At 41.2% G+C, this 17,703-nt stretch overlaps 1 protein-coding gene across 3 annotated transcripts in view; it reads right to left on the bottom strand.

Moving 5' to 3' along the window:
• TLK2 (tousled like kinase 2) overlaps positions 1-17,457 on the bottom strand; it is a 130,722-nt gene extending 113,265 nt beyond the window's left edge. Inside the window, exons 1-2 of one of the 3 annotated variants that reach the window (XM_058561295.1) lie at positions 17,239-17,457; positions 15,359-15,444 (exon numbers count right to left, since the gene is read on the bottom strand). In XM_058561295.1, coding sequence (XP_058417278.1) covers positions 15,359-15,439 — 81 coding nt within the window. In that variant the 5' untranslated portion in view covers positions 15,440-15,444; positions 17,239-17,457. Of the gene's footprint in view, positions 1-15,358; positions 15,445-17,238 lie in introns of those variants that run through there. The other 2 variants (XM_058561296.1, XM_058561294.1) reach the window with 2 other exon arrangements.
• Positions 17,458-17,703: the final 246 nt, after the last annotated feature.

Raw genomic sequence — 17,703 nt, 5'->3', positions numbered from 1 at the left:
AGATCCATAAATATATACAAACTTTTACCTATCATTTTACAAGGTTCAAGAACCCCGACGTCTGTTCATGGACTCCCTTGCCATACCTGACTATGGGAAAACAAATGTTCTCATTCATTGATGGAGGAATATAGTTATGTGGCTCCTCTCCATGGAGAGGAATGTGGCTATAACTACCAGAATTACAAATGTTCATATCCTTTGACCCAGCAATTCCACTTCTAGGGATTTATCCTGTAAATACGTGTGAAATGACATTATGTACAAGGCTATTCACTACAGCACTGCTTATATCAGCAAAACATATTGCCCATCTAAGTGTCCATCAACAGGAAACTAATTATGGTTCAGCTGTACAATGGAATAGTAAGCAGCCTTGGAAAAAAAAAAAAGGAAGAAGCAGCTCTTTATATACTAATATAAAACAATTTCTAAAATATTTTATACACAAAAAGCAAAATATACAAGTGTATATATTTGTTTTTGTATTTTTAAAAAATGGAGGGATGAATATACACATGTATTTGCGCACATACATTATATCACATATATATCATATCATATATTTGATAAATATATATATAAATAAAATATAAGAAACTGCTAACAATGGCCGTCTCCAGGGAGGGAAACTAGATGGATACACGAAAGATGTAGAAGAGATATTTCGTTGCGCATCTTTGAAATCTTTTGAATTTTGTACTACATGAATATATCACCTAATCAAAATTAATTCTTTAAAACAGAACCTCTGCCCTAGACCCCAAGTAGTTTTGCTAAGCTTCAAAACCAAGCTATTCTGTAACTTATTCATAATATTTTATCAGAATTTTTCTTAGGTCGTTTATCTACCGTGATCTCACAGTGATCTTTCTGAGCAACACAGAAAAACTCTCATCCTTCCACACACAATCTGACCCCTGAGCAAATTAATTACGCTCCCTTCTTTTAGGTTCATAATACCTTCACATCTCCATACCCATCCTCAGCTGTGTGCCACAGACATATGGGTCCATGTCTGCCTGATTGTAAGTGCCTGAAGGGTATACAGTGCATCTGGCTGATTTTATTTTCATCTCTATAACACCAAGACACAGTACAGACTCAATAAAAGTTGGGTGAACTCAACTGCTGAAAACTTCGGCACTAAAATTTCAGCATAGCTTTTACGTCTGTTTTCCTTCATCCTATCCAAATTATCATACAAGCAGGTCAAATGGCTTTTCATAAGAAGTCGAGGGGAGGGCCGTGGCTTAGCAGTTAAGTGCGTGCGCTCCGCTGCTGGCGGCCTGGGGTTCGGATCCCGGGTGCACACCGACACACCGCTTCTCCGGCCATGCTGAGGCCGCGTCCCACATACAGCAACTAGAAGCACGTGCAGCTATGACATACAACTATCTACTGGGGCTTTGGGGGGAAAAATAAATAAATAAATAAATAAAAAGAAGTCAAGGGGATATTTTGTGTCTTGGTTCTAGCTGGTCAATTGTTAATATTACGGGGATTGGATAAGTTAGTTTGGGTTTGATGCTAGTCACTTCTGCTAAATTTGAACATTAAATCTGGCTGCTAGGGGGCAGTCCAGTGGCATAGTGGTTAAGTTTGCACGTTGTCCTTTGGCGGCCCGGGGTTCGCAGGTTCGGATCCCAGGCGGGGACCTATGCACTGCTTATCAACCCATGCTGTGGCAAGCGGCCCATATAAAGTAGAGGAAGATGGGCACGGACGTTAGCCCAGGGCCAATCTTCCTCAGCAAAAAGAGGAAGACTGGCAACAGTTAGCTCAGGGCTAATCTTCCTCACCAAAAAAAAACAAAAAAGGAAATAAATAAATAAAAATTAATAAAATAAAAAATCTGACTGCTAAAGTTAATTAATATAACAGAAGATATCCTGAACTATAGGCACCATCTCCTAAGAGCAACTGGCCCTTAATATCACATTTTAATTTCACAGTTAATCCTTAGTATCCCTCTGGAGTCAGGCAAAACAGGAACTAAATTAACACCAACTCTGGCAGCAGTGTATGTGATAAAAGTCACATATTTACTCTTTGTAAGCAAAGTTATCAGTCATATGGGTCACATCCCTTACAACAGATACCATCACCTTGTGATCTTTATGTGGGCAACATTAACAGTCTTCACAGGACTTAATATTTGAGGCAATACTGGTTAAAATAAAACTCTAGTACAGCAAATTTGGACAGTCACTAGCTGTTATCATTTTAAAATTAACCTATGCTTTGGTTAAAATAAAAGGCTATTCTATGTAACTCTCCAAGTTATATGATTTAGCTCAGGCTTAGTTCTTTGACTTCCTGGGCCAATAATACTATTATGCAAAAATAACTGCAATTTGAGTATTATTACAAGTTCTTCTGCAGATGTTAACAAAATTTCTAAGACTTCTAAGACTTCTGCCGAATGTGAACTAAAAGAAAAAGAATCACCATTTTCTGGCTGACCTTTACTGATGATAAGGGCTGAGGAGAGATCAAGTTTCAACAAAAGAGTAAAATTTAATATGATCCAGCCATTCCACTTCTGTACCCAAAAGAACTGAAAGCAGGGCCGGCCTCATGGCGTAGTAGTCAAGTGCGCGCTCCGCTGCTGGAGGCCCGGGTTCGGATCCCAGGCACGCACCGATGCACCGCTTGTCCAGCCATGCTGTGACAGCGTCCCATATAAAGTGGAGGAAGATTGGCAATAGATGTTAGCCCAGCGCCAGTCTTCCTCAGCAAAAAGAGGAGGATTGGCATGGATGTTAGCTCAGGGCTGATCTTCCTCACAAAAAAAAAAAAAAAAATTGAAAGCAGGGACTCAAATAAATATTTGTACACCCATGTCCATGGCAGCATTGTTCACAGTAGCCAAAAAGTAGAAGCAACTCAAGTGTCCACTGACAGATAAATGGACAAACAAAATGCGGTACACAGAATATTATGCAGCCTTAAAAAGGAAGGAAATTCTGACAGATGCTATAATATGGATAAACCTTGAGGATATTGTGCTAAGTGAAATAAGCCAGACACAAAAACACAAATATTGTATGATTCCACTTACATGAGATTTCTAAAGTAGTCAAATTCATAGAAACAGAAAGTAGAATGGTGGTTGCCAGGGACTGAGGGGAGAGGAAAATGGAGAGTTATCACTTAATAAGTATAGAGTGTCCTTTTTGCAAGATGAAAAAGTTCTTGAGAGGGATGGTGGTGATGGGTGCACAACAAAGTGAATGTATTTAATATCACTGTACACTCAAAAATGGTTAGAATGGTAAATTTTATGTATGTTTACCACAATAAAAAAAAAGAGTGAAGTTTAATGACCAACCTCTTTATCTCCCTCATCTAGTTAGGATTAGGAAACACACATCACCTGTTCTTTGAGAATATTTTTAGAAAAATGCTCCACCTCTATTTCTCTTGCTGCTGTCTTCAGAGTACCCTTAATGAGTAGAACAAGGTACTTTTCTTGTTCCTATGGTATTTGCAACCCAAATTCCCAAAAGCCTATATGTACATAATGAAGGGCTTAATAAGGAAAAAATTTTGGCAAGATTTTGTGTTAGCCTTTGTTCCCGAAGGTTTTGTATTTTAACACCACTACTCATTCTTTGATAGTATTAAGGCCTAAATGGAATTTTGGAGTTTTACTGTGCCCTATCTCAAATATGGCTCCCTCTTTTGATGTAGTTCATCAAAAACAAATTTTTTAAATTGGAAGTGCCCAGAGTTGAACTGACTTCCAAGTCACACAGCTAGTTAACTTCTTAGAAGGTACTAGAACCAAAGCTACATTTATTCCTATTTCAGTATACTTTGCAACATATGTAACTAAAAAAAAAAGCGGATGGGGCCAGCCCCGTGGCGTAGCGGGTAAGTGCGCGCGCTCCGCTGCTGGTGGCCCAGGTTCGGATCCCGGGCGCTCACCGACGCTCTGCTTGTCAGGCCATGCTGTGGCGGCGTCCTATATAAAGTAGAGGAAGATGGGCACAGATGTTAGCCCAGGGCCAGTCTTCCTCAGCAAAAAGATGAGGATTGGTATGGATGTTAGCTCAGGGCTGATCTTCCTCGCAAAAAAAAAAAAAGGGGGGGGTATGTTAAAATAGCAAGATCTGACTATAACGAAAATTTCTTAGCTTTACATCCCAAATTGCACGCGAAATTACCAAGTAAGTTTCTAAAACTATCAAAAACAACCAAAATTCTCTCATACTGTGAGCATTCCTCAGCACAAGGTATATCTGAGGTGAAGGACACTTCTTACATCTGATAGTTAATGTAGTATAAGTATGTTCTATTGTTAAACAGTAAAGATAAGATTCTAGAAAACGAGTGTACTGGGAGTGGGAAAAAAGCAAAGAGCCTGACTTAGTCACGAGAACTTTGGAAAAGATCAAAACTAATAAACCAAACTGAGAAGAGCTTTCACTGGTATTACAAATCCTTCAGACTGCTCTAATCTGCAAAAAGAGTGTTTCTTGGATAGAAAGCAAGACCAGTCCAAATTATGAAATAAGATTTCCCATGCAAGTTTCTATAAGGGCAAAAAAGCTGAGGAGAGGGCAGGTAGGTGCTAGGACAAATGACCCTACAACAGAAGTTCTGTGGCCCCACACTAAGTCAAAAGGTTACCCTCAAAGGAACCAAAGACACCAAGTACCACAGGAATGACTTTTTTTTTTTGGTGAGGAAGATCAGCCTTGAGCTAACATCCAATGCCAATCCTCCTCTTTTTTGCTGAGGAAGACTGGCCCTGGGCTAACATCCATGCCCATCTTCCTCTACTTTATATGAGATGCCGCCGCAACATGGCTTGACAAGTGGTGCGTCGGTGTGCACCTGGGATCCGAACCTGCGACCCCGGTCCACCGAAGCGGAGTGCGTGCACTTAACCAATGCACCACTAGGCCAGCCCCCAGGAATGATTTTTTTTTAATGGGTCTAAAGTCTAAGAAAGGAATATTTGGAACTAGAAAAAGCCAAGTCTCTTTCTGGATTAGGGAAAGAGGGCAACTACACTCTAAAAAGCCAAAGAAAATAGCCTGAGAAGTGTTTAAACGTGGCTACCATACTAACAAGCAGATTCTAAACTAATCCATCCCATCACATCTAATAGTAGTTAGGACCAAGTGAAATCTACCATCAAGAGGGACCTAGGAATTTGAAACCCAGACAAGGTAGAGAGGAAGAAGAAGGCTAACCAACCCAAATCATCCCTAGACTCAGGTTTGAAATAAGAAATCACGGATAATATACTTTGTTTTCCTTCTCCTTGCCTTTTTAAAAAATAAAGTTTTAAGAAATATTTCAATTTAATCTTTATTTAATTATAACTAAACAGAGAATAAGACCATAAATAACAGCCAGGAGCGATGACAATGACAACATCCACCACATACAGGAAGGAAGGAAGCAGATAAGAAGTGAAAAATCACAAGAGGGAAAACTAGATATGGATTCTTCACCCACTGTGGCACAAGAGTTCACGCATACTTTATTAAATAGTTCTATATTATTGACTGTAAAAAACTGAGAAAAAGAATTACTGCACCAAAATCCACGAGAAGACAAGAACTCAAAAAGGTAAGCTAAGCACTCAGAAAAAAATAATCTCTATTTGAGGGTATCTGCTGATTTCATTCTAAAGAAAAAGCTCTGAAACTGAGCTGTACTTCAGAAGGCCTGGGAATGTGGGAAAGGAAGTCACAGCCCCTATAGGACCTGCCCGACAAGGGCGGTCTGGGAAACTGACCCCATACTTTAAACAAGGAGTAGGGGGCTACCCTCTCAGGATAAGAGTGACCCAGAAATAAACCGGCCCTCATGAAAACCCAAGGGGATAGGTTTATGCAGATTAGACAAATTTAAAGAGAAAATAAAGAAGTAGAAGGTTGGTCAGAAGAAACTACCCAGTATTCAGCCCTGGGAAATAAAGACCCGCAATACAGAAGACAGGGTAAGAGGCAAAGAAAATACAGTAAGAAGGTCTAACATATGTTTACATGGAGTGTGAGAAGGAGAAGACAGAAAATAAGGCAGAGGCAATATGAAGAGACAACGGCTGAGAATATTCTAGAACTGATGAAAACCAGCGATCCACAGATTTAAGAAGTCCAATGAATCTCAAGCAGAATAAATAAAAGTAACTCTACCATCCACACAAAAATCTGTACACAGGGTCCAGCCCAGTGGCCTAGTGGTTAAGTTCGGCACGCTCCACTTCAGTGGCCCAGGTTCAGTTCCCGGGTGCGGACCTACACCACTAGGCGGCCATGCTGTGGCAGTGACCCACATACAAAATAGAGGATGAATGGAATAGATGTTAGCTCAGGGCAAATCTTCCTCAGGAAAAAAAAAAAAAATCTGCACACAGATGTTTATAGCAACTTTATTCATAATTGCTAAAACTTGAAATCAACCAAAAATGTCCTTCAGGAGGTGAATGGATAAACTGTGGTACATCCAGACAATGGAATATTATTCAACGCTAAAAAAAAATGAGCTAACAAGCCATGAGAAGACATGGAGAAAACTTAAATGAATATTAGTAAGTGAAACAAGGCAATCTGAAAAGACTACACACTGTTTGATTCCAACTATATGACATTCCAGAAAAGACAAAACTATGGACACAGTAAAAAGATGAGTAGTTGCCAAGGGTTAGGGGAGGTAAGGATGAACAGCTGGAGCACAAAGAATTTTTAGGGCAGTACAACTACTCTGTATGATACTATAATAGATATATATCATTATACATTTGACCAAACCCATAGAATACATATAACTAATAGTGAACCCTATTGTAAACTACGGACTTTGGGTGATAATGATGTGTCAATGCAGGTTCATCAATCGTAACAAATGTACCACTCTGATGGAGGGTCTTGATAATGGGAAAGGTTATGCATGTGTGGGGACAGCAGGTATACGGGAAATCTCTGTACCTTCCACTCAATTTTGCTGTGAGCCTAAAACTGCTCTCAAAACTAAAATTTATTTTTTTGTGTGTGTGAGGAAGATCAGCCCTGAGCTAACATCCATGCCAATCCTTTTTTTTTTTTTTTTTGCTGAGGAAGACCGGCCCTGAGCTAACATCTATTGCCAATCCTCCTCCTTTTTTTTTTTTTTCCCTTTTTCTCCCCAAAGCCCCAGTAGATAGTTGTATGTCACAGTTGCACATCCTTCTAGTTGCTGTATGTGGGATGCTGCCTCAGCATGGCTGGACAAGCGGTGTGTCGGTGCGCGCCCGGGATCCGAACCCAGGCTGCCAGTAGCGGAGTGCACGTACCTAACCGCTAAGCCACGGGGCCAGCCCTAAAATCTATTTTTTTAAAAAGTGTATGATCAGGTTCTCAAAAACTATTCAGATGTAAATAAAGTACAAGAAAATAATAAAGAAAAAAAAAATAATCCAACCTAGATATATCTCCCATCCCCACACTATAGTGCAGAAAATCAAAGACAAAGAGAAAATCTCAAACATGGACAAAGAAAAGATAGATTACCTTCAACAAACTGGCAATGAGACTAAAAATAGAAAGGGTATAAACCCGAGGCCAGCCCAGTGGTGTAGTGGTTAAGTTCGCATGCTCCAGTTCAGTGGCCCAGGCTTCACGAGTTTGTATCCCAGGCAAGGACCCATGCACCGCTCATCAAGCCACGCTGTGGCAGCGTCCCACATACAAAACAGAGGGAGACTGGCACAGGTGTTAGCTCAGGGCCAATCTTCCTCACCAAAAGAAAATTTAATTTAATTTAAAAAATAATAAATAAATAAAAAGAAAGGGTATAATGGAAGCCAGTGGACAACAGTGAACAATGTGCTAAAAGAAAACAGTCAACCTAGAATTTTATTTTATTTATTTATTTAATTTTTTTTTGGTGAGGAAGATTAGCTCTGAGTTAACATCTGTGCCCATCTTCCTCTACTTTATATGTGGGACGCCTGCCACAGCATGGCTTGATAAGCAATGTGTGGGTCCAAGCCCGGGATCCAAACCTGTAAACTCTGGGCCGCTGAAGTGGAGTGCTCGAACTTCACCACCACACCACTGGGCCGGCCCCAACCTAGAATTTTAAAACTACCAAAAATACCATTCAAGAAAAAACCCAAAAATAGACTTTTTAAAGCAGATAAAACAGGGAGAAATCACTGCCAGACACACACTAGAGGAATTCCAAAGGTTATATTCCAGGCAAAAGAAAAAGTATTCCATATAGAAGGTCAAAGATGCAAAAAGGGTGCCGGCCCTGTGGCTTAGCAGTTGAGTATGCATGCCCCGCTACTGGTGGCCCGGGTTCAGATCCCGGGCACGCACAGACCCACCACTTCTCTGGCCATGCTGAGGTCGTGTCCCACATACAGCAACCAGAAGGATGTGCAACTATGACATACAACTATCTACTGGGGCTTTGGGGAGAAAAAGGGAAAAAAAGGAGGACTGGCAATAGATGTTAGCTTAAGGCCAGTCTTCCTCAGCAAAAAGAGGAGGATTAGCACTGATGTTAGCTCAGGGCTGATCTTCCTCACAAAAAAAAAAAAAAAAGAATATATAAAGATGCAAAAAGGAACGAAGAACAAAGTGGTAAACGTGTAGGTTAGGCTAAATGAACACTGATTATATAAAATAGACTCAATAATAATCCGTGGACTCTTAAAAATGTATAAACAATGATAGATACATGATATTTTTTGCATTTATCAAAACTCATAGAACAGCATAACACAAAGAATAAACCCTAATGTTAAACTATGGACTTTAATTAATAATAATGTATCAGTAATGGTTCATCAATTGAAACAAATCTACCCCATTAATGCAAGATGTTAACAACAGGTGAACCGGGGGAAGTGGCGAGAGAGTATACGGGAATTCTGTACTTCTGCTTAGTTTTCTATAAACCAAAAACTGCTCTAAAAAATAAAATTAATTAAAAATACATATACAATTAAATATAGAACAATAGCATGTGAATTGGGAGAGGAATAATGGAGTTAAATTAAATCTTCAATGCCCTTGTATTGACATAGAAGAGGGCAAAGGTACTGATTAACGTTAATCTTTGATAAGTTAAGGATGCATGTTGTAATTTCCAGGGTAACCAATAAAAGAGTACGTAACTTTCAAACTAGAAGAGGGAAAAATGGAGTGTTAAACATAAATAATAATATAACACAAAAAATTGAAGGTGGGGAAAAAAAAAGTATGAGAATTCTCATTTCTTTGTCTTCCACAGTAGAGAATTAATCAATAAATTTAAAAAATGATTTCAGGGGCTGGCCCGGTAGCGCAAGCGGTTAAGTGCACACGCTCCACTGCGGCGGCCCAGGGTTCGCAGGTTCGGATCCCGAGCGCGCACCCACGCACTGCTTGTGGCGCCATGCTGTGGCAGGGTCCCATATAAAGTAGAGGAAGATGCGCACGGATGTTAGCCCAGGGCCAGTCTTCCTCAGAAAAAAGAGGAGGATTGGCATCAGATGTTAGCTCAGGACTGATCTTTCTCACAAAAAAAAAAAATATGATTTCTAAAGGAGGTAGAAGCATAAGAAAGATTTAAAAAGAAACATAAGAAAGATTTAAGCCCAAACATATGTCATTGCATTCAATTTAAATGAACTAAATCTTCCCATTAAAAGACAAGAATTTTGAGACTGGAAAACAAAAAGCTAGAGCAGACCACGCCCTTGTGGGTGACAACTTGCTCTACTTTCATCTTCTCGATACTCCTTTCCAATTCCTTTCCAATTCAGCGTACACAATGTGCTAAGCATTTGAATAGTCAGAGATAAAGATACCATCCAAGTTCTCAAGAAGACTAACAGGGGAAACAAACGATATGCGTTATAATAAGAATAGGTTATCAAGTGCTAGTAAGATAACGCAACTTGACTGGTGGGGGTATCTGGAAAAGCTATAAAGAAGAGATATCCGGATTATGCTTTGAAGAGTAAGCTAAAAGTTCATCACTCAAATAAAAAAGGAAAGGTGGAGGGGCCAGCCCCGTGGCCTAGTGGTCAAGTTTGGCATGTTCTGCTTTGGGGACCGGGTTCAGAGCCCGGGTGCCGACCTGCATCACTCACCTGCGGCCGTGCTGTGGCGGCAACCCACATACAAAACAGAGGAAGACTGGCACAGATGTTAGCTCAGGGATAATCTTCCTCAGCAAAAAAAGAAAAAAAAACAAAGGAAAGGTAGAGGAGACAGCATGAGCCTGTTTGCTAACATCCCAGGTTAGGAGATCAGTCACAGTTTGAGGTAGAAGAGCACAGTAGTGGGGGAGTAGACAACCGGCCATGAAGCTGAAAATTCAGGATAGGGAGTTTTAACTTTATCCAGTAGGCAATAGGTAGCTTTTAAAGCACGGAAGTAAAACAATAATATTGGTATTTTTAGAAATATAATTGGTGGCAGTTTACAGGAAGATGAATGGGGTAGGACAGACTGGCTAACAGTTATGAATGAGAGAGGTCTGGATTAAGACAGTAGCAGTAGGGGCAGACAAACCCTCAAGAAATTTCAGAGAGTGGGCTGGCCCCATGGCTTAGCGGTTAAGTGCGTGCGCTCTGCTGCTGGCGGCCAGGGTTCAGATCCCAGGCGTGCACCGACGCACCGCTTCTCCAGCCATGCTGAGGCCGCGTCCCACATATAGTCACTAGAAGGATGTGCAGCTATGACATACAACTATCTACTGGGGCTTTAGGGGAAAAAAATGAATAAATAAAAATTATAAAAAAAAAAAAGAAATTTCAGAGAAAGAATAGACATGAGTTGATACTTGACTGCATGTGAAATAAGGTGAGAATTAAATAAATACTAAAGTAAATGAAAAGGAGAAGAGAACATAAAGTCAAACATAATAAAAAATTTATCAACAGTTCCTTAAAATTCACCAGTGTAAGTAGAGACTATTTGTCAGCAGTTATGCTTACTGAGCACTGTCTAACTATGTACTAAATGTAAAACACCTGAACATAGTAAAAAAAAATTATAGATACTGGTATGTGAAATAGCTAACACTAGATATCCACAACTGACACCTTCTAATTGATGCAATTAAGTAAATGACAGGAGAGAAAGGTATCAGTTGGTTAAACATCTTTTCAGAAGTCAAATTTGATCATTTAAGGTGATCATTTATCAGACTAACAAATTTTTTAAAAGGTAGGAAAAGAGATCATTTTTCTTTAAGAAAACATCAAAAATCTCTTATGTGGTACTACTTAAAAGTATATGGTCTTGGGCCGGCCCCGTGGCTTAGTAGTTAAGTGCGCACGCTCCGCTGCTGGCGGCCCGGATTCGGATCCTGGGCACGCACCAACACACTGCTTCTCCGGCCATGCTGAGGCCGCGTCCCACATACAGCAACTAGAAGGATGTGCAGCTATGATGTACAACTATCCACTGGGGCTTTGGGGGGAAAATAAATAAATAAAATCTTTAAAAAGAAAAAAAAAAAAGTATATGGTCTTGCTTCAGGTTCTATAAAGTGAAAGTTCTTATTGTGCCAAAAAAGACCCCACTTTTTGTGGCTTCTCATTTTGCTCTTCTTTTCAATACCATCCGCATAACACATAATCCTTTTTATTCAATACAACTGAAACCAACGACATTAATCAAAAAAGCAGATTACACTAGGATATCTTAAAAAAAATGACAACTTGAACATTTTCCTTTAATTTAAAACATATAAATGTACATTCTGTTGCCAGTCTTTGACATAGGCCTTTTGAGTTAGAGATCCACTGACTGTAGTTCCACTGTCTCACACAAACCACACCCATAATGCATCATCTACAATTTCCAGTTTCGATTTCTTTAAAAATGAAGCAAGAACTTAAAAGATACTTGCCAAGGATCTAAATGGAGAATTCTTCTAGATGTAAAAAAAAATTATTAATTTTTATAGATATCTCCTTAACTCACCTTCTATTTAGTCTTTCCAAGGCAGTTAACTTAGTTTTCATAGAATCAACAATTCTTTCATTTTATAATCATATTTCATTGGTTTACACAATTTTGTAGTAAATTATATAATTTTAAATCAAGTGCAAGTTGTCATAAAGTGATCCTTGTTAAGTCTATAATTCAACTGGTGGGAGCAATGCAGTGGGCATCAGTCAGCGTGGCTTATAAAAAGAGAATGGAAGTTTAGTAAGACTAGTATCCCTGTTATGAAAGATCTAAATTACCTTCTTATTACTTTTATTGTACTTGGAACAGTACCTGACATACAGTAAGTACTATATAAGTATTTGCTACTATATTAGCATTAAAATTCAACTAGATACAGATAACAGTGCATGCAAGGGTGGAATTCCACCTACTCTTCAGTCTCCAGAATCACACAGACTACCTGTACTTAACTGTCAAAAGGGAGCAGAGTAGGGAATACACTGAAAACATATGAATACAAGGTACGGTCAGTTTCACATGCCTGGAAGTAAGATTATCCAGTGCTTAAAGGAAGAGATCTTAAAAAAGAAATAGAATAGCTCACTTATCAGGTCAACAAGAAATGAAGAAGTCAGTTCACAATCCAATTTAGCCTTATCACCTCAAAAATGCTAAGACAATGGTTACAGGTCCTCCCAAAAAGTGGCAGCTAGACTAGAGGAGGAAAGCCAGCTATAGCATCTCACTGCACATTAGGCTACTTTCCTCTATCATCAACTCACTAATGACAGAAAACATCAATCTCTTAAACAAAAACCACATAGTGCATCCCAAAGCGCAAAACATATGCTTTTGGTTTACCAGTTATTATAAATTAAATATGTGAATAAAAAGAGAAACTGAATGCATATAAACGCAACATGCAAGAAAATTTAAAATCTGATAATAAAAAACCTAAATATAAGTAAAGAGCAACTTAAGTATAAGTAATAAATGTGGTGGCTTGGCAATTTTGCTTTACCCTCAATTTTGCAATGTGTATTTAAATTTGCAGGTGTGAAAAACCTGAAGCAACACGACAGAAGATCTACAGTAACCAGGAAGTTCAAGCACTGCAGCTACTTAAAACACTCTTGTCCACTAGGAAAGACTCCACAGTGGCAGTGACTTTCTTCCTTCTATGGACATCAAAAAGTACTGAAAATGTTAACGAATAGTTAGGACAAACTCAAGAGACAGCCCATGAGGTTGCACCAGTCCCACTAGGTGGCACTATCACAGGAAAGTCACTCTGCTCTCCCACTTGGAGCAAGGGCTGAAAGCTCTCTTGATCTTTGCAAAACTGAAAGCTGTCATCAACATAGTAGTGACATCCTCACTGCGAAATTATGACCCATAATGAGGAATTCAAAGCTGGGAGGAGGAGTTTTTCCAAAAGCACCTTCACTCCCACTACCACAGCCTCCTCCCTACTCCTATTTCAAATCAGTGGTCTGAGAGAGACAATGTCTTGCAGGCAAAAGAAATCATACAAAATGGAGATTTTCTTTTCCTCTTCCCAACTCTGCAAACTACATAATAATTTACTCATTTGTCTTTTTTCCCCCCAAGTTTCTTTGCTATGGAAAAAAACCACTCTCCCGCTAGTCCTTGAATAACATATTTATTGTAATCAATATACTTACCATGACTGGAATAATCAAAATATCATACAATTAATGGCATAAAACATTTGGATATAAAGGAACTTCTTTCTCTATATATTAAAGGTAGAACTTCCTATTAAACAGATAGATTACTGCATTCAAGTTTTCTGACACCTTAGTTACATGATTTTAAATTGGGCCTGGGCAGCAAAATGCAGTACTACTCATTTCCATCACATATGCTCTACCCCATCAAAAGTACACTTGGATATAGCTATCACGAACCTAAAAACAGAAGGAAAGAAAAGCATCCTAACAAAGCCCAATGAGCTTCAACTACGTATAATCTGAACACAAACTTACTTTTACTCAGCAAGTGATCATTTGAACAGACAGATTTGGATGTGAGCCATCTACAGAATTCCCAAGTTAAAAGACACATCAAAGGTCATTATTTGGTAATCAACTGAATCAGAGATCAATTTAATACTCAAATATACCACTCACTTCCAGTTGAAGCTACTTCACCTAGATCAGAGCTCTTACATTTATACAAGTAACTTCAATATACAACGATAGTCAAGAATATAGCCATGCTCCAAAGTTGCCGCAAAAGTCAGTTCCTTTATTAAAGTGGCCAAAGAAACCAAGAACTACAAAATGTGTAACAAATCTTGTGTTCCCAGAGCACCTCATCACAGCTCTAACACAGCTCTCATCACCGTATCATCTCTCTCTGTCTGTGTCTCTTGCTCTTTCCACAATGGGGACTTGGAGCACTGTGCTGAGGTGTCATCCCTAACATCCTGCACAATGCCTTGTGCAGCAGGCACTCAATATTTGTTGAGTGAACAAAAACTGTCAAGCTATTCCAGGTCACCAAAATTATGAGACCCATCAAAACAGCCAGTTTTTCCAACTAAACCTTGACAAACACCTTCTCTTTTAAGAAGCTACTAACCAAAGCATGAGACTAACTTTTAGGTCACCATGAAAAATAACATTTCTTGAAAAGCACAGAAAGAAATGTTCACATGAAGTCAAAGATTAAAAATTCACAAGTCTCAAGCCCAAGTAATTCAACAATTTTGGATTGGACAGCCTTTAAATAAAACATCATAAATATATTTTACATGCTGTATTAAAATGATAGATGTTTTACATATTGTACCAATATCATCCTATGACAGGAGAGGGGTGAAGCAGCAAGTACAAAAGGACGCAGAGGAAGCTGTGACACTGCTTAACACCTGCCCGTTCATGGGGGCCTGATCTTATTTTATACTCCTAGAACAAAAATAAAAAGACTGAACAAGAAGGAAAAATAGGAGGAGAGAGAAAGCAGTCTGGGGGTGCAACCAGGAGAAATCTGCTGAACCGCAGATTTTCAGAACTGACGAACTTAGCAGAGGCAGATTTTTCAAAACTCTACCATATAACTATCCCAAAAGTCCAGTGTAATGAAGCTACGCCAATACCTTTCCATCGACAGTTTTCTCCTGAGTGAGGAGTTGTGACAAAATATGGCATAGAATCTAGATACACAGTTCATCAGTATCCTTGCAACAAGACCCATGGGAAACCTCTCCCGTATTAGAGGGGAAAAGAATCATATACTCCCATACAGAATACCTTCGAACATACTGTTAAATGATTGGAATGACTGGTAGTATTCAAAAGTTCATTGGAACCATGAGCCAAATCTTCTCCCCTGCAATCTATCAGTATGATCCACCCAATTTGCTCTTAATTGTTTTTTAAACGTGTTTAAATTAGACTACAAACAGTGTTCATTATCATCATTTTACTCACCTTACTAACACCAACTCCAGTAAACCTGGCCTCTAATAATTCCTGCCGTCGTGGGTCCAGGCTATGCAATTCTTCCATCATTTCTACTGAAAAAAGAAAAAGTAGATTATGAGACCATAAAAGCTAAAATGTGAGGAACCAGTTTTTAGTTATAACAAAACTCACAGTAATTATTTCACTGAATGGTCACATAGAGGTAAATCTCAAGTAAATATAGCATACAAGTGATAAACTACAATGCGCTGCATCAAATAGTAATATATTTAAAGTTATAAAGTGCCTCCGAAGTCCTCCCTGAGGGCCACTTATTCTTCTCTAGTTGATTTGATTTTAACAGCAAAAAAACCTCAAACTCTTCATATAATCTCTGTAAAAGCTGAGCAAGAACTAGCCTGCAGAAAAGAAAATTCCTTCTATCAATCGTTGAATTTAGCTAAGTACTTTCAGATATTTCTTTCCCAAACACAAGAACTAGTTCTTAAACTAAAAATATGAATCATTAATAATTTCAAAATAATATAGCATAAATCAGAAGCTACAAATAACTTCGAATAACGCTATTACATAGCTCTTTTCTCCGAAGAGCTCACAGTAGCTCATGAAAAGAGGAATTATTTTAAATTTAATCGAGAACCCATGGTAAAACCATCAACCTGCATTCACTCAGGAATCCCTTTACGAAACCTTTTTCTGAACACTACCTGGAGCAGCAGGTTTCTCTAGACATCTGCTTTTAGCACTACTTACAAGCAGGGAGGGGCAGGAGGACACCATTTTTAAACTCCTTCCACGACCAATTAATGCAAAGATTACTTTCAACAAACACATCCATCCTTTGCAAGAGATCAACTCTTGCAGAACCCATTGGAAACCTCTCTAATATTAAAAGTGGAAAACGAGCATATGCCATTACATAGAACCACTTCGAACATATTTTTAAATAGTTATTGGCAAGATTGGCATGACTTAAAAGTTCACTCTAAACACGCATTAAACATTGTCCTCTGCAATCTAACAACTCCACAATTTCCAGTAACAACCCCTCCAAGTCCTCCAGTTTCATTTCCCTTCCTGGACTGAGGGCCCGGGGCAAAGGCGAATGAAAGGGTGACAAATTAAAGTTTCACCCACACATACGAGTTCAGGTTTGAGAGGGAATTAGGAAATTCTCGGAAAGGTAGAAAGGCATCTTAAAAAAAGAAAAAGAAAGGAAAAAGGAGATTGAGAGAGTGTGTTTCCCCTAAGTGGCCTTCCTCCCGTCTCGCCCTGCCCTAATCGAGGCCGGAATGGCAGAGGTTGCAGCCTCCCTCAAGCCCCAGGGTCTCTCGGCACATTTCCTAAACCTCCATCCTCAGGCCTGGCCCAGAAAATGACGCCCCAGCGGTTATTCCATTTAATGTCAACTCATGTTAAGGAAATATCCACTCTGTCTCATTCCAACGGGGCCTGGGCTGGGATCCTCCCTGCAGCCCACAGCCGGGAAGCAGGACCGATGGGGCCTGGTCCCGGCGCCCCTCGCCTCCCGCCGGCTCCAAACTTTCCCCAACTCCAGGCCCACCTGTCACGGAGGGAGGGCGGGCCAGCTCTCGGGGGCGCCCCGGAGGCTGCCGGGGCCTCCAGCTGCCGGGGCGCCCCCCTCTCCCCGCCGGCCGCCGGCCCCACTCCCAGGCCGGGGCCGCCTGGGCCTCCCCCAATCTCCGACCCGGCCCCTGGGCGACCCGCAGCCCTCGGGAGCCCCTCCCGCCTCCGCGCCAAGGAGCTGCGGCCCGGCGCCGACCCCCGGGTGGGCCCAGGCCGCAGACTGCTCAGCCGAGGGGGTCCCCCGGACGGTTAATGCCCCAGGCCCGGCGCCCTCCCCCGCCTGGGGCTCAGCCTCTCACCTGCCGCCGCCGCCGCCTCTCCACGCTCCTCCCGGGAGGGGCCCCGACCCGACCCGGCTGCAGACCGCTCCGCTCTCCCCCTGGGCAGGCCCGGGGCGGAGCCGGGGCCTCTCCTGAGCGCCGCAACCCCCCGCCCAGGCAGCCGCCGCCGGCGCCGGGCTCCACGAGAGGGCGGGCGGGGGAGGGGGGCCGCGGAGGCCGCAGATCCCCGGGCTCGCGTACACAGGCAGGCGCCCGACGCGGGCCCGGGCCCGGGCGGCCGCGGGGGGCGCGGGACCGGCCTCCTGGCGCCGGACAAAGGCCAAGGGAGGCGCAGGAGGGCCCAGGCCGGGCCGGGAGGTGGGGGCCCGCTCGGCTGGGGGCCACTCGGGTGCGGCGTGGAGGGCGGGGGGGTCGGAACTGCTGGTGCCCAGGACCCGCCTCCGGCCCCTTAATCCGGATCGGTTCGGTCCGGATTAGTAGTGA

Source organism: Diceros bicornis, chromosome 18, assembly GCF_020826845.1.
Source record: "Diceros bicornis minor isolate mBicDic1 chromosome 18, mDicBic1.mat.cur, whole genome shotgun sequence".
In the NCBI taxonomy this organism is placed as follows: domain Eukaryota; kingdom Metazoa; phylum Chordata; class Mammalia; order Perissodactyla; family Rhinocerotidae; genus Diceros; species Diceros bicornis.
Note: the sequence above shows the minus strand (reverse complement) of the source record. Positions and strands in the feature narration are given on the sequence as shown.